This window comes from Hydra viridissima, unplaced genomic scaffold (genome assembly GCF_058129835.1).
Source record: "Hydra viridissima isolate aposymbiotic clone 2 unplaced genomic scaffold, HvirCarnegie_v1 scaffold_2, whole genome shotgun sequence".
Taxonomy (NCBI): Eukaryota; Metazoa; Cnidaria; class Hydrozoa; order Anthoathecata; family Hydridae; genus Hydra; species Hydra viridissima.
In genome coordinates, this window is record NW_028324301.1 from 16962221 (window position 1) to 16981975 (window position 19755).

A 19755-nucleotide genomic window follows, 5' to 3' on the forward strand; every position below is an offset into this window, starting at 1 on the left:
ACAAACAATCGCAAACTGCTAAATATATGGAAAAATATATATGTAAGTATATATTTTCCTATATATTTTAGCAGTTTATATATATATGATCTGGATATAAATTGGTTTGACAATTACTTACCTTAGTTGAGCACAATTTTCAATCAGCATGACAAAGTGTAAATTTTTGGTGAAAATAATGAAAATGTAAAAAACCAAATGATGTATCTGAAATAAGTTTTGAATTTAACACTGAAAATTTTGGTGTAAATCTCTAAAATGTTTTGCCAGAGAAAATTTTTGTTGTTATTGTTGAATTTTATATAATTAGAAACCTTTAAGTATGTTTTACAAAAATTTGTTCTTTTTGTGTTTAAATTTATCTCTCTTATGCATACACTTTAGTAAATGAAAAAAGATATTGTCTAACATTGTTATGAACTTTGATGGAACGCTTATCTTACCACCTTATGCAGGTGATGACTTGAGAGCTGTTTTTTTAACTTTTGTTAATGAATCTCTAGGCTGATCTGAAAGCTTTGCATCATGCTAACATCACAATCAAGGAAAGTTTGTTGTTAGAAAAGGAGCGCTCTTATGTTCTGCAGCAGACCTTAAATGATTTATTGATCAAAAGTAAGTTTTTTTTGTTTTTCCAGCTTTGTGTTTGATATTGCTATTTTTTAAATTTTTTTTTCCAACTTAAGGCACTAAAATAATGTTACTTTAGTAATTGTATTATCATTAGTAAACTCAATGCTTAGCTTATGTTTCATGTTCTCAACTTAAGCTTTAACAAAATTATTAGGAACTCTTTTTGTTTTTAATAGTTTTTTAATGTTTCATTTTAGTGGGAAAAGAAGCTGATGGAGAAACCTACAAATCTGAAGAAATCTGCTCCCTAGCAAGGAAACTGGCAACATTAGAAATGAAGGTGTTTTTAAAATTCTTACACTCCCACTGTATATATCTAAAAATACTAAAAGTTATAAAATTAAATATTAAAAAGTATGATTAATTAATTTTTAAGGTGCTACTTACAGAGAGGAATAAAGTTAGCTTTTTAATATGCTATGATTTAATTTCAAAGCATAAAAATATCTGACTTAAAGACCACTTTTAGAAGAGTATTTTTTTGCTCTGTGTAATGAAGATTTAATATTTTGTTACAATTTTTATACATACATACATTACATTACATACATGTATATATTTATTTAATAGGAGCTGAATGAGCGAGAAAAGGCTGATCATGCTCTGCAGAAATACGAGCAACTTAAGTGTCTTGTAAATGAACTAGAGAACAGAAATGCTGATTTAGAAAAGAAGTTTGCTGATGTAACTTTTTTATTTGTTAATAAAAGTTTTCCTTGCTTTTTTGATATATGTTATTTTAAAGAGTCTTATTGACATTTTTAGATTTCCAAATTAAATTTGGAGGCTCAACGCATTGAACAAGAGTTAAGCCATGAACTTGCTAGTAAGTTAAAATGTTTTCTTTTCTGTTACTTTCCAAAAAATTAAACTTTAGAACTTTCTGAATTTCAATAATTTTTTGCTTATTTTTAAAAAAAGGTTTAGCTCAGACTATAAGCATTAAAAATAAAGAAATATAAGCATTAAAAATCCTTCTTTTAAATTGAAAAAGTTATTTGCAAATATAAATTTGATTTAAAGCTAAATTTTTAAAATCAACAGTTGATTTGCAGTTTACTTAGTAAGCTAGAAAATTTTCAGTAAGAATATTACTAAACATATTGCAGCTTTGCTTTTTTGGGGGCTTTGCCAATTAAATTTTTGTTTGTTTGCATATTCAAGACTGCGTCCCATCTGAAGTGAATCGTGTTGATAAGCAACAAATTTTAAAGCTAGAAGAACAGTTAGCCCAACTTACTTTTGAATGCAGTCGATTGAAGGAAATAGCAGATGTTGCACAACATCAAACAGAAATTATCCAAGTTCAATTAACATCTCAAGAAAAAGAATTGATCTCTCTGAGAAAACAGTTGTATCAGCAGCAGATGGAAACTGATGAAAAAACAATAATAGGTTCCTAACAATTGTTTTATTGATCAGTGTTTTTAAAAAAATAATTTTTAGATTTTTTACAAATTGAGTGTTAAACAATTTAAATATAGCATCAAAAGCAAATTTTCTTTTGAATAATAAATGCCATTTATATGGTAACTTTTATAGCCAAACTTCATCACCAAATTATTGCTCTCCAAGTCAGCGAAGCAACTGCTGTTCACAAACTTCAGGTGGTTTCAGCCAAGGTATAAAAAAATATTCTATGAATGTGTGTAATGGGTAGAATCACATAATAGTAGCATGTAAAAAGGTAAAATCATGTAATAGTCTCAAATATCTGCTGAATAATGTATTTCCAGAATTTGGTTCTTTTCTTGTTAAATTTAAAGCATTCATGTAAGCAACATGAAAGATTTTTAAAAAAATTTATTCTTTATTGCTGACATTCTCTATTCTTCTTTGGTAAATACCATTCTTTAATAATTTTTTTTTCTCAATTGTGGTTTGCAATTGAAGCAGTTTTTTAGATCTCTAAGTAGATTTCTAACTTTGTACCACATTTTGCCATCTCCTTTGTCACCATATATATAAACTTTACTGTAAATCAAAACTTTTAATTAAAAATGGAAATTTGCCTCAAAAGACAATTTTCTTGGATTTGAAGAATTTTTTAAAATTTTTAAAGTTGCTGCACTTTGTGAAAGGTTTTTTTTGTTATTTTTTTTTACAGCTGACAGCAAAAGAAATAGAAATACTAAAGTTACAAAACTTGCAAACAGATCAAACTGAATCAATTTTTCATATTCGCTCTGAAGGCAGATCAAAAATAATGTTTCTTAAAAAGATGGTGCAAGATCTAAGAAGACAATTTAGTGGTGCATTACCAATAGCTCAACAAGAGAGATTTTCTGAAACATTGCGGTCTTTGCAGGAAAAAAAAATTGAATTGGAAAAAGAACTGGGACAGGTAATTTAAATCTCAATATTTTTTTTTTTTTTTAATTAAAAACCCCCAGAAAAAATCTTTTTTCAGAATTTCAATTTTTGATATAGTTTGGTTTAATAACAATTAGTTTAACAAGAAAATATAGTTGTTTAATGATTTTCAGCTTTTTTGTTCTTTTTAACAAAAAAGCTGAAAATGATTAAAATAATTAAAATGATTAAAATAATTATCTGTTTGTAAGATCTAATGTTTTGTAATTTTAGAAGAGTCATTAAAATTTCTTGTGTTATTGAGTTTTTTAGGCTCATGAAAAACGTTCTTCAGCTGAAGCTTTGGCTATGGAATTCAAATTGAAGCTGGATGGACTGCAAGAATTAATAGCCACTTTAAAGGATGGGCAAGGCGCAAAAAAGGTGACACATATTTTGTTATAATTAAAATGTTCTCTTTGCATTGATGTTATTTACAGGATGAAAACATTAATTTGAAAAAATTATTCAAATGTTTTTTTAAAGGTTGTGGAATGGCATAATAGGATGAGTGAAGTAAAACTTGATGATATGAAGCTAAACCATCAAATAATGCAGCTGAAAGAAAAGGTTCATTTTCACTTCTCTTACTAAGTCAAGTAATTATTGTGTTTATTTGATGATTAGTTTATGTAACTTTTTTTAGGTAATTTACCTGGAACGAATCAAAACCAAACATGAAAACTCAATTGCACTTTTAGAAGAGTTATCAGTTAAGCAATCCAAGGTATTTTTTGTAATTTTTTTAAAAATATTTCTACATAAGTATTTCTTTGTTTAAAAACAAGAAAAATACCAGCAAATTCATGAAATTTAAAAATAAATAGGGATATGAAGATAGACAATTGCTATGGGAACAGCATGAAGTTGAGCTTGAACGAAAAATAGCCATGTTGGAAAAGCAGCAGCAAGAAATTATGGATGCTGCAAAAAAGGTTCTTCGAATACATTTTCATAAATTTTTGCTTCCACCCTTTTATAATTATTTTTGATAAAGTGTGTAAATGCTTGTAAAAATTTTTAAAAAATTTAACTCTTTCTATTTTATATATTTTACATTTCTTGCATTTTTAGTTTGAAGAAGCCACTGGTTCTATTCCAAATGATACACTTCCAATTGCTAATCAGTTGGATATTGCTGTCGGAAAAATAAAGGAACATATTAAAACTATTATTGTTACAAAAGCTGAAATGGCAAAGATGGCTGAGGTAACAATTTATTACAATTGTGTTGTAACTGTTTATCTTTTTAATGCCATTTCTTGTTTTCTTAACTTCATGATTGGGTTGTAAAGATTTTTTATATACATTCTTTATTCAGAAGTTACAGCTAGCTGAAGAAAAGATTCTTAATGCTGAAAATGCACTATTACAAAAGGATAAGGTTTGCTGTAATGTTTTGTGTTTTTTTTTTTAAATTAGAATGTTTTTTTTTTTATTGTGGCAGTTAAACAATTAAACACTCAAACAATTATATTAAGGTGATCAATAAACTTCAAATTTTATTTAGGTAATCAATGAACTTCGAATTCGTTTACCTCTTCATAATAGGGATGTAAAGCTTGTTGAAACAGAAACCAATTCAAAAGAAAGTAGAGAAGTTCAGTATGCTGTGAGAGTTGCCCAAGCTACAATTGATAGCCTTAAGGTTTTATTTTTATTTTTATTGTGGTATATGACACGATTTATGCTCTAACTAATAAAAAACTTTTTTTTTTGGTTTTCTTTTCATTAGTGTTACTACTACCTCTTTATATTGTTTCAAGAGGTTTTCTGATGATACAATTTGACTTGTAAAATAATTGTTAGCTTATGGCCTTTAATTTCAGTTAATGCTTGCAAAGAAAGATGAGAACCTAGCTAAATATCAAAATATGCTAAATCAATCAAGAGAGGTAGTCTAGATTTGTACTTACCTTTTGTAAAATGGACTTTTAATGATCTTACGCAGTTTATTTTTTGGTTAATTTATAGGAGGTACGTATTTTAACTGAAGCTCACCGCCATGAAATCAAATTATTGCAAGAGCGTCTCCAACTAGAAATAGATGAACATATCAAAAAAGTTAAAAAAATACATGAAGATTATATAAACATTCCACAACCACCTGTTGCTACTAGCCAGCAGGTATAAAATTTGTTTAATGTCTATTTATCTTTTCTTTTTAATTATTTAATGCTCAAAAATAGCATTATTTTTAAATTGCACTTAGCTTGCTCGGCTTGCAGAGCTTGAAGAAGTGATCAAAGAGCAAGATATTACTTTGGGAACTGTATCTGTAAAGTATCAACACAGTTTACTGCAGGTCAAGCAAACAAGAGAAGATTGTGAACAAAATTTGAAGAGACAGCAAGTGCAGTTTGAAAAGTAAAAAAATTCCTAGTACTAATTATTTTATGTATTTGTGTTTGTCTACTTATTTACCATATATCTTTTAGTCAGAGCAAGGAGTTTGCTATCGAGTTAAACAAATTGAGAAAAGAGATCGAGGTCGAAAAGAACATTATTAGGGAAAAAGATTTAGAGGTGTTTTTCTAAAACTTTGAATGACTATTGTTGTATTAGCTAGATGTATTTTATGTTACCTCTGTTGTTATCATAAAATGCTTTATGATTATTTTTACTATCACTCAATTATTATTTTAGATAGAAGTTTTGAATCAAGAGCTAGAAAGTGCAAAAGCCGAAAAAGAAGCAGCTCCATCAAAAACAATGAAGAACTTGGTTGAGCGTCTTAGAGATCAACTTGTGAAAAAAGATAAAGAACATAAGGTAATTTTTGCTACATTAAATATTTTGAATGTTTAGTTTTTAATTTTCAATATTTGTGTTATCTATGTAAAGCTTTCCTTTAATAGGCATTGAGTCAGGCATTAGTTGAACTTAGAGCAGACATGGTCACTACGGCTGAAGAAAATGTCCAGGTAAAATCCAATTCTGCTTTCCTTTAAAAAGTTCTTAGGTCAGTATGGATGTTGAAAACATCTCAGTATATAGGGTTTGTAATAAAAATTTTAAGAATATTGCAGAGTTCATGACATCATTAATTGAGATATGAATGTTTTTATGTATCATTTTATTTGTAACTTTTCTACTGATTATATAGCATACTGTTTTATATTTTTTCTACTGATTATCTAACATATCTTATCTTAAACAAATAAAGTTCTCTTTTTATAAGTTGTAATGTTTAATGAAAATTAATAGCATAAATTTTTTATTTTCTTAGTAAGCTTTAACTTAACAAAATGTTAATCCATTGAACAATGTTTTAGGCATATGCTAAAAAGGTAGAAGGAGAAATGAGTGTACAGCTATTGATTGATAAAGAAACTGCCCAACTGAATTCTAGAATTGAAGATCTACAAAACAGATTAAAAGCACTTCAAGCTGAATTAAAAAAGAAAAAAGAAGAGGATGCTTGCAAAACTTGTGAAGTAGATTTGATGAAAAAAGTAAGTTGTCCTGCTTTTGATGTTGATTTGAAGTAGGGGTTTTAGAGATAAGTACGTTTTTGTTTAATAATACTTTCCTAATTTTTTGTTCATTTAAATTATTATTCTTTTGTCAAAAATTTTTTTACTTTAAAAGGATATACAGAAAAAAGATAATGCCCTTAAAGAAATGGCAGTTGAATTAAAAGAGAAAGAAAAGGCATTAGAAAAATTGGAAAAGTCTAAGTTTGAGAAAGAAAAAGTAAAGGCTCTTCATTATTATTTTTACTTAAAATGTTTTAAAACTTAATTCTCCTTTCAACAACAGTTAAGGAAGAAAAGCCTTCTATTTTAGAAAAAATGTAAATTTTTATTTAGTTTTTGTTTAAATAAAACTTAATATCTTTTTTTTTAAGTGGGAGCGTCAATCAAAACCGGTTATTGCTTCTTCTACTAACAAATCTTCTCAACCATTATCTGAACAAATAGACATGACAGATTTGGATGAAAGACCAGTCAAAGAGGTATAATATAATATATTAAGTGAGATGATAAAAATATTACCTTCTTTCCTAGCTTCTTTCAGAACATTTAACCGTTTTTCACTTAACTAATGAGTTTCTTATAAAATTTCATCTTTTTATGCATTTTGTTAAGTTTCAAATTAATATCAATTTTAGATATTACAGCACCATTTTTAGTGAGGAGTTTCATTAGTTTTGAAAATTTAGTAATAAGAGCTTTAAATCAGATTTACATTTACAGACAAAAGATCAGGTTGTACGATGGGAGGAAAGTAAAAAATGGCAAAAAAAGATTGAAACTCTAACTTTAAAATTGAAAGAGAAATCAGAAGAAGCAGCACGTGCTGAAAAAACAAATAGCATGCTACGAGAATCACTGGCTAGAATCGAGAAAGAGAAGTTGCATTTGCAAAGTCGATTGAAAAGGTTTTTCTGTTGTTAAATTTTCTTTACTTTTTTCAATTATTCTTATACATTGTTTATTATTCTCTTTTTAAAAAACTTTTTTTTATTTGTTTGTATTATTGAAAATTGTAATATTTGATTTATAAAGTTTATCACGAAATGAAATAGAACCAATGTCAGTTGATCTGCATCATGAGCAAATTGTTGCAGATTTAAAAACAAAGATATTTCAACTTGAAAATGAAGTACTATTTTTATTAAATTTTTAAGTGTCTATAATATTTATTTTTTTTTTACTGTTTACTATATTTGTTTTTTTCTTTTAAGTCATTTTTGTGAAGTATTCTGCTAATATATAAATACATCTCATTTAGTGTAATTATATTTCTATTTAGAATAACGAGTTGTATAAACAAGTTGCATTTGATAACCAAAAAGAAGTGCAGGTTTGGTTTATAATTAGCTAAAATTTAATTTGTTTTGTAAACACAGTTTTTATATTTAACATAACTAAATTACAAAATTGTAACTTGTAAGTGTTTTTCAGTAAATGCTTAGGACATGCTCTAGTTGTGTTCCTTTTAATATATTTAGTATGCAAAAGATCTTTGGATTTTTCCTTAAGTGACAAGTGCACCCAAGGGTCTAAGAGTCTACCATATTGTTACTGCAGAATATTGTAGTTAGCAATATATTTACATTTTTGATGGATGTTCATTACAACATCTAATAAACTAACTTGATCTATTAGGTTGAAAAGAAAGTTCTAATGCACTTTCATGAAATAGTTTAATTCATATACAATCCTCTGAATAAACACAATTAGTTTACAATATTATCACCATTATTATCAACAATTTTCCATTTATTAGAAAAGGAATAGATCCTATTTTTGTAGAAGCTGCCTGGCTGTGCCTCAAAGAATTTTAAAATGTTGGCTTTTGGTGCTGTGGCTATGTTTGAGTGACTTTCTGCCTGAGTCTTTACAGTTGTTGATAGTAATAGTATCAATAGGGAGGAAGAAGCTCCAAATGTACAATGACATTAACTTTCCATCATACTGATAACATGACCTTCTTTTGATGAGGGTTTGTTTTAATCTCTGGTTCTTCCCAATCTTCATTGTCAACCCACTCATCCTTTTGTGTGTGGTTTCTGAAAAGTACCCTGTTTAAATTGCCAGTGAATTAGTTATCAAACCAGTCAAAGCATCACTTTTTGGAGAGCAAGAATGTGGAGATCTCCAAGTGCATGTCCTTGTCATGTTTTGTCAGAATCTTTCCCAATCAATAAAGACAGTACAGCACTAATGTGTGAGAACATTAGAGTGTGAAGGCTATACAGCAATACTGAGTCTTGGATCCTCCTTGACCAGTTTGCATATCACTTCAGAATCAACTTCAGTGAAACAGACCTTGGACAATCCTCAAGTTGGAAATCATCGGAAAAAAAACCTTGCAACCAAATTTGATATGTACGTTTGGTAATGCTACCTTTGTCAAGCACTTGACATGTTATGATTGGTCTCACCAGCAGAATCAATCAACACTCATGTTAGATGCAGTGTTAAATATGGGATTTCTGATCTCACATGTCAAGTGAATCACCTGTACTTGCTTATATAGTTGCTTGAAATTTCTAGAAAATAGTTTGCCATTGATACATTAAAACGAAATACTAGAACATTCTAGAAAATTGTCATGTCCTAATAAGATACCTTTGTAATGGCACAAGTGTGAAAGAATTTTCTCTAACCCAATAGTTCAGTTTCATAAAATGTTCAATTCAAACAAAAATCTGATTGTCACATTACAAAACATGCAAACAATCAAGTTGCTTAGTATTTTGTATCATAACCACTTCTATGTAATATAAAATAAAATTTTTTAAATTAAATTTTAAAATTGCTACAGTTTGTTAATTTTATTTTATTCAACTTTATGTTACATTTTCAGGAGCTCCGTCTAATAAATAATCAGTTAAAGGAATCTTTGCAGGACTTAGAGATCAAGCTTAAGCAAGATCAAGTATATTATGAATTTGTATTTTTTTAAATTTCAACTTTAGAAAAAACAATTACTTCAGCTATGTTTCTCTATAATTTATTATTTTAGGATTCTGCAGCTTCTTATGTGCCACCAGAAGAAAAATATCAAAAAGAGATTATTGAAGTACGAAAGGTACACTCGCTAAAAATTCTTATTAAATCACTAGGTGCACTTGAATTTTAGTGTCTTTACATATAGTTTTAGAGAAAAACTATTTGACATGATTTTTAAGTTGCTTTTGAAATACTAAAATAATGAAACTGAGCATAGTGTTAGACTGATATGTAAATTTTTCTCCTAACCAATAATTAAAAAGTGACTCTTCGATTACATGAAAAAAATGTTAGAATATTAACTTAATTAAACAATGCTAGGTGACAACTAATGTTCCCAAATTTTGGGCTTTTCCCAATAGCAGTATTTTTTGTATATGTTCTAATCTCTCGTTAGTTTGTTGTTGCTTTTTCAGAGAAATGTAAAACCAATCAATAGATAGATTATTTATAGTAACACTATTTTCTTTGAGCTTTATTAACTGAAAATTAAAGTTGTGGTAGAAATGTAGAAGGTAGTGAAAAGATTAAGAAGATTTTAGAATTATTATTTGGGATGGAATTGGTTTTAGAAAGTTCTATAGTATTTTACATATAAATATGTTAAATAAAGTTTGCTTATTCAGTTCACCTTGTGTTTTATTTACTGAATATTATCATTTTTGGCGGTGGAAAAATTTCTTTTGGCTTCATAAAGAAGGTTTATAGTAAGCTGAAGGATTTCTGCAGGTCATTTTATTAATGATTTTTAGGGATCACAGATAAGAATAAAGCAGCAAAAAATCTTCAAAAAAAAAATCACCATGCTGATTTTGCATGAAAATTAAATAAATCAAAGTTTGTTAAAAAGTTTAATCTTAGTGAACAGTTTACAATTAAAATTTTATTTTTTCAGAGGAAAATTTAAACTCAGTTGGTTTTTAGGAGAATATGGAGCTCCAGTTTGATATTGAAAGGGCTCTTAAAGATGCACCGAGGTTGAAGGTAATGTAGGGTTTTTGTTTCTTAACAATTATTACTCATTCGTAACTTTAAATATAAAAATTTACAATATCCTTTTTAACATATTCTGGAATAACAAAATCTAAAAAGAATAGTGTCAACAAGTAACACGGAATTTTTTTTTATTTATTAAAAATATTTTTGGGTTAGGCTCGGATTGCAGATTTGACAGAGTACAATGAGATTTTAAAAGCAGAAATGGATAGTCTAAAAGGAAAACAGAAAAAAGTAAGGCTAGATCATTTGATCAAAATCATGTTTTTAAGGTTGTAATCCTTGAATGATAGTAATAGTGAAGTTTTATGTAATTAACAGTGAACAACATTTTATGGATTGTTTTATATAATATTTCCTAATATTAAAAATGTTATTTTACTTTTTATAAGTACTATAAGTTAGTACTGTTATTCATATGATTTTTTTAATATTTCTTTTTTAAACTGACTTTTTTAATTAAGCATACACTTGTAATTTATTGTGCATGCTAGATAACCATATAAAACATTTGATTTATGAGCTTTTAACAAGTAAAAGTTTTGTCTTCAGGAAAATTAATTAACTTTAAAAAAAAATGTTCTTAACAAAACCCCTCTGTAAAAGTGTAGCGTTGCAAAATGTAGGAATACAAACATACAACTCTGCAATGCAAATAATGAAAGGTATTGAAAACAGCCTGCGGACTGGCATTAATGAAAACAAAGCTGGAACACTTCTTATATGTGAGCATCCTCCAGTGTATACTGTTGGCATACGTAAAAAAAATTATGTTGATGAAAAAATGATAAAAAATCTAAAAGATTTTGGCGCTGACTTTTGTTATTCCGATCGAGGAGGACTTATTACATTTCATGGTCCTGGCCAGTTAGTTTGTTATCCAGTTCTAAACTTGAAAAAGTTCAACCCGAGTATTCGCTGCTATATTAATCAGTTGGAGCAAGTTGTAATTGATACATGCATAGCTTTGGGAATAGTTGCAGCAAGAACAAGTGATATTGGAATATGGGTAGGTGAAAATAAAATAGCTGCTATTGGAGTGCATTGCCGTCAGTATATTTCTACACACGGTTTAGCTCTTAACTGCAATACAGATCTAACCTGGTTTAATAATATTGTACCTTGTGGTTTGGTTGGAAAAGGAGTAACATCCTTAAGCAAAGAATTGAATTGTGATATTTCAGTAAATTACGTTTTGCCAATATTTCTAAGACAATTCGAAAAGACATTTTTATGTGAAGTAAACTAGAATAATGTTTTAAGATTTTTATATTCTTTTTCTATTTTTATGATTTTTTGCCATTGTGCAAGACATTTTGATTCTTGGATGTGTTTTCCAGTTCTAGTAGTTTACAAAGTTCATATCTTTAAAACTTTTATGTGGTTTTGATAAAAAAATCTTTTTGATAATAAAAAAAAAAGGATTGGCATGATTTTTTATCTATTAACACTTTGCTATAGTAAATACAATCTTTTTAAAGTCTTTTTTACTGAAGTTTTGTATTTACAAGAATATGACAGTATTTCTCATGCAATTTCAATAAACTTACAATACTTATGTAAAATCTATAATGCTTGATTTTATTTTTTTGTTTTATTTTGTTTTTGCTACTTTTTATCTATTTTAACTAATTTCTAATGGTATTGTGTTAGGTAGCCAATGATACATCAAATGGAATTCATTCTGTTGAAGAAATGGAAAGAGTTATTGCAGCTATGCGACGAGTTGTTGAACGACTTCAAACCGAAAATGATAATTTCAAAAAGCAAACAGGAAAGTCAAAACCGCATGCTGAATTAGTAAAGGAAAATCGTAATCTCAAGGTAGATGGTACTTTAATAATATATGTTACTTTTAATTCTAAATAAATCAACAAATCAATGTTTAAATAAATTGTTTATATTGAACAGCAAGAGATTCAACGTATGAAGCAACTCCAAACAAATGAAAATAAAAGACACAATGTTCCTGCATCAACCAATAAAATAATGATTCAAGAAAATGAAAAACTTTTAAAAGATTTACAAAAAGTACATATTAGTTTGAAAATTACTTTACTGTTGTTTACCTTGTTTTTGGCTTCATTTGTTTAAATTGGTAATTTATTTAGGAAAGGGAAGAGGTTGAAAAATTGCGAGTCAACAACCAAAGTTTAACAGCTATAAACAACAAGTTGAAAGAAAATATTAATGAGGTCAATAATAAATTTTCATTTTATTTAAATGAATTTATTTCAATATTTATTTATCTTATGCTGGTTTAACATTTAGAAGGATCAAGCATTAAGTGAAATGGAGCAGAAATTAGGAAATATCACTGATGGTGTCAAGTCACCTGGAGGAATAATTACCAACAAGTTGTATGATGGTAAAATTAAAGCACTAGAAAATAAAATCACCAAAAAGGTTATTTTTATTTGTAATATTTTCTTCCTTTATAAATAGATTTTTTTTTCATAATCTTATTTAAAGAAACATTTCTAGTTCTTTTTTTTTATTATTATTATAATTTAGTTTTTAAAATTTCTTAAATTTATTTTAAAAAACGAGAATATTTAAAAAGAAATTCTTGATCATTTACTAATTCTTTTTGAGGTAATTTTTTTCAAAAGAAAAATACCTTTGAAATGATAAGTGAATTTTTCAAAAGAAAATACCTTCGAAATGATAAGTGAATTTATTGTTTGAAAAAAATGTTTTGATGATTTTTTCTTTTGTATGTGTGTTTTAACTTTTTTTAAAAAGTTATTCCTATCACTATTAGTTTCAGTAAATAGCTATTTATTTTCAATGTTTTGCCTTCATTTAAACTTAATAATATTTTGATAATCCTTTAGCAAAATTAGGTATTTATTTAGAATAGCATTTTAATTGATATGAAGTCTCACATGAGAAAAAGTGCTGAGAGAGAAGCGGAACTGCTCCGAAAAATTGAAGAATTAGAAGAGAAGGTGTTTTATATTGCTAAATTAAATTGGTAACAATAGTGATGTTTGCAATTGAAATAATTAAAATAATTTTACTTTCTTTAGATTTTATTGCTCCAAGATGCTCCTGTAGGAGAAGGGGATGATTCCAAGCAACAGTTGCAGCAAAGCAGGTGGGTGTTTTTTATTTTTTACCTAAGTTTTTTGTAAAAATAAATCGGTTAGACATTAAAAATAATAAAGTTTTTATGTTAATTGCTATAAAAAGAATGGTTATTGAATAGATTTTGAGAATTATGCAATACAACAGGCAATACAATCATTGACTCTTTCAGGTTTTAGTTTGTGGTAATTAAGATTGATGGTTAAGATATTTTATTTGCACTTGACACTAGGGCTTTCCTAAAACAAATTATAATTTTCTTCTTTGTGCAGGTTGGTTATAGATCGTCTTGAAAAAGAAAACAAACAGCTCAGATTTGAACTTGAAAGACTGAGAAAACTTACAAATAGTGGTCAAAATTACATTGATGTGGTACAGCTTGTCTACGTTTTTTTGTTGTTGTTGTTTTTTTTTGCTTTTATTCTTCTGTTTGTGCTTAGATCTATCGAAAGAACACAAATAAACCTTCGTTTCGCTTGGATTTTTAAATTTATAGACTCAAGATGAAGTTCTTGCTAAACTGGAAAGATATGACCGCATGATCGCAATTGAAGTTGAACTTCGGTGAGGGTTTATAATATAAATGCTTGCGTCACTGTTATTATTTTTTTAAAAGAGTGAGTTCTGTTAATTACAGTCAAAAACATTGGAATTGTTTTTTTTTTTTTTTTTTTTTTTAGAAAGAAATCCCTATGATCTTTTACATTAAAATATGTTTAGGCTTTTTCTTATGTCAGTATAGAGATATAATTACTTTAATTTGTATTTTGTGTTTAATCAACGTTATTTTACAGCACCAAACTTAAAAGTGTTGAAGTGGAAAAGGAGAAGTATAAGAACGAAAGTATTAAGGTAATATTTTAGCTACGTATGACAGTTTTCAATGCTGTGTTTCGTCTTTCGAATACTGTTTTTTTCCATCTTCTAGCTGAAAAAGGAGCTTAGCGCTTTCGATCCTGCTTTCTTTGAAGAGTTAGAAGATTTGAAATATAATTACAAGCAGGCTTTAGAGCAGAATATTTTATATGAACAGCAGCTACGAGAGCTCACAAATGACTTTAGTGCGCATGTCAGGCATTAGAGTTTAACGGGAATGTTGCTTATTTTGCTACTGAAAGAGTTTTAGTTAAATTATTTATTTAGTTATTAAATTATATATTTAAAATAAATATTGTAAATAAATCTTATTTATTCTGAAAGTTATTACTTTTTGTAATTGCAAACTATTTGCAAAAAAGATTTAAAAAAACGCAAACTTAAAAATTCTTAAGATTGAAACTTAGTTTAAAAATTAAATTCGATGTCATTAAAACCCAAGCTTTTTAAGTCCAAATCTTTTTTTAAGTAACGCACAAAGGTTCACGATTTTACATTTTGAAGATTTGTTCTCGTTATTAGTAGCCATAGGTATTTGGAAACCAAATACTAACGGCTACTAATCAATAAGTGAGAGCATAATGAAGGAGATGTGGGAACTTTACAATCACTAACGGTAAGGTTCGTTTCAATTTTTTTAAGACGGTTACTTCACTTGAGGGCTCGTTCCAATTTTTCCATCAATAGTATTACGGAAAAGGTTATTGATTAGATTCGTGGCGTATCTTAAAGTCAGTTGTATCTATTTGTAGATGATAGGAATTGTCTTCTTTAAATCTTTAACCTCTATTGGGCATTAGGTAGACTCACCCGATGTGAATAACTTTTTAGTACTATCAACATGACGTTCTGGGGTCTCTAGGTTACGTTCGAAAGCGCTTTTTTCGTCGTGTACATGAGTTGAAATGAAAGTAAAAGTTTGGACTCTTAAACCTGTAGAAGTGTTCTATTATGTTTGTCCAGTTATTTGCTCAGCATATTTTAAAACAAAGTTTTGTTGTCAGTACATAGCAATTGAAGACCGTTTTTTCAAAAGGGATATAAGTCACATTTTAAATATTTTGAAAAAACTAAAAAAAATTAATAATCTATTTAAACTTTCAACAAATAAAAATTTTTCTTTTTGTAAGCGGTAGTTTATTGTGATTTTCATAAAAATAATTTTACAATTAAAATTTTTCTTTTTTTGAAGTATACTTATAACGGGTTAAAATGTAAAAAGTTTTTCAAAAAGGGCATAAGTCCACATTTTTTTAGAGAAAAATAAGTATTTGTGACAAAATTATGTTTTAAATTGTTTGCGAATTAAGTTTATTTGGATGGACTTACAAATTTGTAACGTAAGTTCTTAAAACACACCTAATATTTTGACCACCTCATCCCTTGTTACATGATAAGTAAGACCCTCTCTGTGATTTTTCTTTTTTTGTAAAAATTTAAAATTCATACGTACGCTGTTTAAAAAATAAAAAACTGTTGTTTTATGCCAGAAATATGTTTAATGGAGATTTGAAAAGCGAAAATATTTTAAACGTTTTTCGATGGTTTTCAGCCATACCAGTTCAAAGCATGCTGCAGATCAGTTTTTTTATTTTCATAAAAATACTAAATTGAGTTAATCAAACATTGGTTAAAGAGTTTTTAAGGAATTCAAGATGCCTATGATATAATTAAATTGTTTAATTAAACATTTTTGTTTTAATTCAAAATTTTACCAATAATTACCATCTGAATTAATTTACTGATACTCCCTTCAGCAGAGACGTCATTAGTACCCCTTTCAGCAGAGACGTCATTAATGTATGAACCCTTAATGTTTGGGACAAAAAATTATTTGAATGGATTTAATATTATATTCTTTTAGTACATATTTTTAGACAATCTCATTTTAAGACAACAATAGAGAACATTTTATAATACAAAAAAACAAAACAAAAGTTTAGTAAAATTATTTTATTAAGTTTAAACAAACGGTTCATTTTCATCAAACTCATCAACATCATTCTGCATTACTCCCTCAATACCATCAAGAATACAGGCATAGAAGTCCTTTGCATCATATGGTACCTCAAAGAAAGCCATTAACTTTTTTACATCTGCTTTCTTTTCCTTTTTGACTTTGTTTTCTAATGGTCTTGGTATTGCTTCAGTCATTTTTGCAAATAACTGTCCTTTTTTTAATAAAGAACTAACTAGACAAGGCTCTGCAGAATATGCACTTTGCACTTCGATTTTCTTTTGAGAGTAAATTATAATTTTCTGATCTCTCATTGGAAATGGCTTTTTTTTTTTAAGAATCTGTTTAGCCATTTTTTGGTAATCTTTAAGAAACCAATCTTCTCCTAGTTTTTGCACTGCTCCATGCTCTGAAAATATTTTGTAATATTCCAGAGGAGAAAGAATGGTTTCTTTTTTGCGTACCACTTTTTCTATACGCCCAAAAACTCGATCAGGAGGTAAAAAACTATGACCCCTGATTGGAAAAAAATGTTTAACAGCATTAAACATAACACTCGTTTCCACAAAATTTTTCAAACAACACAAAACAACAAAGTTTTTGTTCTGTGATGAACAAGCATCAGAAAATAAATGTAGATCTAATTTCACTTTAGCTCCTCTTTCTGTAATTAAATCTTTTTCCAACTTAGACAAATAGTGAACCAGGGCTGAAGAAACTTCATTAGATCCTCTACCACTCTGAGTTTCCAACCAGGTATAAATAAAAATGTTATCTTTGTTTTGTACTATTTGATCATGTCGAACAAATGTTAAATTATAGAGCCAAATTTGTCGAGCATAAAATACTTCACTAACACTTAATTTAGGAAGTGGTTGGTTTTGTTGCATGTCAAAGCACACTTTAATGACATTTTCATTTTTCTCTTTCATAAGAGAGTAGAATTTTTTTGCTCTTAATTTGTGCAGACGATATTTAGCAAACTCTTCTCCCTTTAACTTTGTATCAAATGTTTTTCTTATCAACTTCTTTTGTGCTTCACAAAAAGAACAGATATCTGTTCTTGGGTTTCCAAATCCAACATTAAACTTTGTGTAAAAAATGTTTTTAAATTTAGAAAGTGATGAAATACCCATATTTTCTTGGTTTCTATGAAGTTTCCAGTTTCTCCATAACTTTACAACATTTAATTCAGGTGAAAGGTACACTCTAACACTTTTCCCTCTCCCATAGTGTGAAACACAACCTTTATATTGACTTATAAAATTCACTATTGAATTGGTGATTTCTTTATCACCTATCGTTTGTCTAAATCCTCCGCGTTTTTCAGGTCTCAGACACCCATTTTTAGAGTAATATTTTATAAGATTATGCAATCTTTTTATTCCAACACATGTTATGGAAAGAAATGTTTTTTTACAAACTGGAACTGTTTTACAACTTCTGTCAGCAATACTGTAGTTTATTGAATGTTTTCTCAAACAAAAATATTCATTCCTTGGCCTGTGTCTTTTAACTTGAGTTAATTTAACAAACTTCAGAAGAAAATTATCCTGTTTAACTTTTAATTCTTCATTGTACAGCTTCTGGAAAAAACCTAAAAAAAATTTTGGTATGTCAATATTGATATAATAAAGAATTATTTGTATTTTAAATTCATAGTATAGATTGAAACTCATAGCTAACTATAATAATTCTGAACTAACAAAAGTGGCTAGTGTAATACAACTGAGCTCACCAACAATATCCAGGTTGCCAAGATTGCCTGCTTTACATCTTTTGTTGTTGTGCCTACAAGCTATGACAGGTAATTTTCCAAGAGATGAATATCTCTGGCGTTTTTTCTCTCCTGTTTTGCTTATTTTCGATCTTTTCCGACCATGTCCAGGGGTTAGAGAGTAAGAAAATATTTCCAGTTCTGAATCTATTATTTTAGATACCATTTTTAGATAAAATTTGTTACGGAAGTTGCTACTGCGCAAGCGTGAACTTAAGTTTTTGCTATACTTTTTTCTAATGCTGGGACTTATGCCCTTTTGAAAAAACTTGGTGATTTTAATATTGAAAGTAAAGTGGATAAATAATTTTCTATCCATGTTATTATAGTTAGATTTGTTCCATTTACACTATAGAATCCAAAAGTAAAAAAAACTCGATTTCAGCAAAAATGGACTTATATCCCTTTTGAAAAAACGCTCTTCAATTTTTATTTAGAGGTTCTCCATTGTGTATGAACTTCTTCTTCGACACCTGAAGGAATAATACTATCCTTCAAGTAAAGCAGCAGTTGAATAGCAGCTTAATAATGTATGTAATATATAATAATGTATGTAATATATAATAATGTATGTAATGTATAATAATGTATGGGAAGTTTTACCTCAATAAAGTAAATTGGAATAGAACGATCTAAATTGAATTCTGCACCTAGATAAGTATTTGCAAAAAAATACTTAAAACAGATTTAAGTTTCTTCAGTCTGTTCAAACCTAAAAGCCTTTAATTTTAGTAATATACATTAGGGAGATCTCTTTTGTTACATTAGGTTGTTTAAGGAGATCTCTGTTATTTCTCTTATGTTAAAAAAGTGGTAATAGAAATTTTTAATTTTAGGAAAGAAGAGACAAATAAAACTAGAGAAGAGTAACCATACATTCGCACAACTTAGATACATAAAAACCGAGTGGAAGAAAAAAAGTAATACATCACATTTGTCTTGTATTTTAGGCAAATAAAAATTTCATTAAAGTTTAAAGACGTTGTTTTTTTCAAATCCAAAAACATTACTATAATTACAAACAATGCATTGGTATAAGTTTTGTTGTTTTTTGTCAAAAAGCTGACTAATAAAAATCTTTTTTACTAACTTTTCAATGTTTTTATGGTTACTTTGAATAGTCTGTTTTTTACAACACGTATTATTACAACATTGGTACCCGAAGTTATGTACATCGCCTTTGAAAAGTTTGAAGCTATTATAAAATGAGGTTTTGAAGCTATTGTATTATAAAAAAACTAAAAAATGAAAGCTGATAAATATGTTAACATGGATGTTTGAAAAATCAGACAAATATTAATTAAAGTTATCTTATCACTTGTGTCAAAAAGGCTGGAGCCTAAGTAGTAAAATAACATTCTTTTGAGAAAATTTTCTTTATTCATCGATATGGTCTTCTAAAGCGACTATACAATTATTCCGTCGCTTTTCTGACTTTTCAATGCCCCCCATGTAAAAAGCTTTACCTTTGTCTATAAATTAGGCTTCAGTTTCAACGATGATTTACTCATCTGAGCCAAGTCTGTTGCCAAGGAGCGTCTTTTTGATTTCGGAAAAAAGGCGCCACCGCATAGTCCATTTCTGGGGCCAGATATGGACTATATAGAAGG

General features: G+C 28.2%; 3 protein-coding genes and 1 long non-coding RNA gene across 8 annotated transcripts in view; 3 read left to right on the forward strand and 1 right to left on the reverse strand.

Annotated features, from left to right (window-relative positions):
* The window catches only part of LOC145184410 (centrosomal protein of 290 kDa-like), a 31080-nt gene extending 16306 nt beyond the window's left edge, over positions 1-14774 (forward strand). For 4 of the 5 annotated variants that reach the window (XM_090079960.1, XM_090079961.1, XM_090079963.1 and 1 more), the window contains 40 exons: positions 504-615; positions 831-913; positions 1204-1317; positions 1399-1459; positions 1798-2028; positions 2176-2255; positions 2741-2977; positions 3259-3369; positions 3472-3555; positions 3632-3712; positions 3813-3920; positions 4060-4194; positions 4307-4369; positions 4496-4633; positions 4815-4880; positions 4960-5112; positions 5198-5352; positions 5424-5511; positions 5632-5757; positions 5844-5909; positions 6261-6440; positions 6577-6681; positions 6836-6943; positions 7185-7369; positions 7497-7593; positions 7744-7794; positions 9304-9375; positions 9463-9528; positions 10374-10433; positions 10602-10679; positions 12099-12269; positions 12357-12476; positions 12557-12640; positions 12717-12851; positions 13304-13396; positions 13478-13545; positions 13808-13907; positions 14032-14099; positions 14330-14387; positions 14464-14774. In XM_090079960.1, the coding sequence (XP_089936086.1) occupies positions 504-615; positions 831-913; positions 1204-1317; positions 1399-1459; positions 1798-2028; positions 2176-2255; positions 2741-2977; positions 3259-3369; positions 3472-3555; positions 3632-3712; positions 3813-3920; positions 4060-4194; positions 4307-4369; positions 4496-4633; positions 4815-4880; positions 4960-5112; positions 5198-5352; positions 5424-5511; positions 5632-5757; positions 5844-5909; positions 6261-6440; positions 6577-6681; positions 6836-6943; positions 7185-7369; positions 7497-7593; positions 7744-7794; positions 9304-9375; positions 9463-9528; positions 10374-10433; positions 10602-10679; positions 12099-12269; positions 12357-12476; positions 12557-12640; positions 12717-12851; positions 13304-13396; positions 13478-13545; positions 13808-13907; positions 14032-14099; positions 14330-14387; positions 14464-14616 (4344 nt within the window). In that variant the 3' untranslated portion in view covers positions 14617-14774. Of the gene's footprint in view, positions 1-503; positions 616-830; positions 914-1203; positions 1318-1398; positions 1460-1797; positions 2029-2175; positions 2256-2740; positions 2978-3258; positions 3370-3471; positions 3556-3631; positions 3713-3812; positions 3921-4057; positions 4195-4306; positions 4370-4495; positions 4634-4814; positions 4881-4959; positions 5113-5197; positions 5353-5423; positions 5512-5631; positions 5758-5843; positions 5910-6260; positions 6441-6576; positions 6682-6835; positions 6944-7184; positions 7370-7496; positions 7594-7743; positions 7795-9303; positions 9376-9462; positions 9529-10373; positions 10434-10601; positions 10680-12098; positions 12270-12356; positions 12477-12556; positions 12641-12716; positions 12852-13303; positions 13397-13477; positions 13546-13807; positions 13908-14031; positions 14100-14329; positions 14388-14463 lie in introns of those variants that run through there. The other variant, XM_090079962.1, reaches the window with a different exon arrangement.
* LOC145184551 (octanoyl-[acyl-carrier-protein]:protein N-octanoyltransferase LIPT2, mitochondrial-like) lies at positions 10962-11795 on the forward strand. The gene has a single exon (XM_080060259.2). The coding sequence runs from the start codon at positions 11023-11025 to the stop codon at positions 11692-11694; it is 672 nt and encodes a 223-aa protein (XP_079916385.2). The 5' UTR covers positions 10962-11022; the 3' UTR covers positions 11695-11795.
* Positions 14775-14903: 129 nt separating the features above from the next.
* LOC149892247 (uncharacterized) lies at positions 14904-19071 on the forward strand. The gene is made up of 3 exons (XR_016450157.1): positions 14904-15027; positions 18583-18675; positions 18982-19071. It is a non-coding gene; the product is annotated as an uncharacterized LOC149892247 (long non-coding RNA).
* LOC149892248 (uncharacterized) lies at positions 15827-18572 on the reverse strand. The gene is made up of 2 exons (XM_090079965.1): positions 18107-18572; positions 15827-17965 (listed from the first exon to the last, which is right to left on the reverse strand). The coding sequence occupies exons 1-2, from the start codon at positions 18462-18464 to the stop codon at positions 16374-16376; spliced, it is 1950 nt and encodes a 649-aa protein (XP_089936091.1). The 5' UTR covers positions 18465-18572; the 3' UTR covers positions 15827-16373.
* Positions 19072-19755: the final 684 nt, after the last annotated feature.

Excerpts from the sequence above, each read along its gene's own strand:
- LOC145184551 (XM_080060259.2), top strand. The coding sequence starts at position 11,023 with ATGTTCTTAACAAAACCCCTCTGTAAAAGTGTAGCGTTGCAAAATGTA.
- LOC149892248 (XM_090079965.1), bottom strand. The coding sequence starts at position 18,464 with ATGGATAGAAAATTATTTATCCACTTTACTTTCAATATTAAAATCACC. Across the intron at positions 17,966-18,106 it reads TGGCAACCTGGATATTGTTG|GTTTTTTCCAGAAGCTGTAC; the intron begins GTGAGCTCAGTT and ends AATTTTTTTTAG.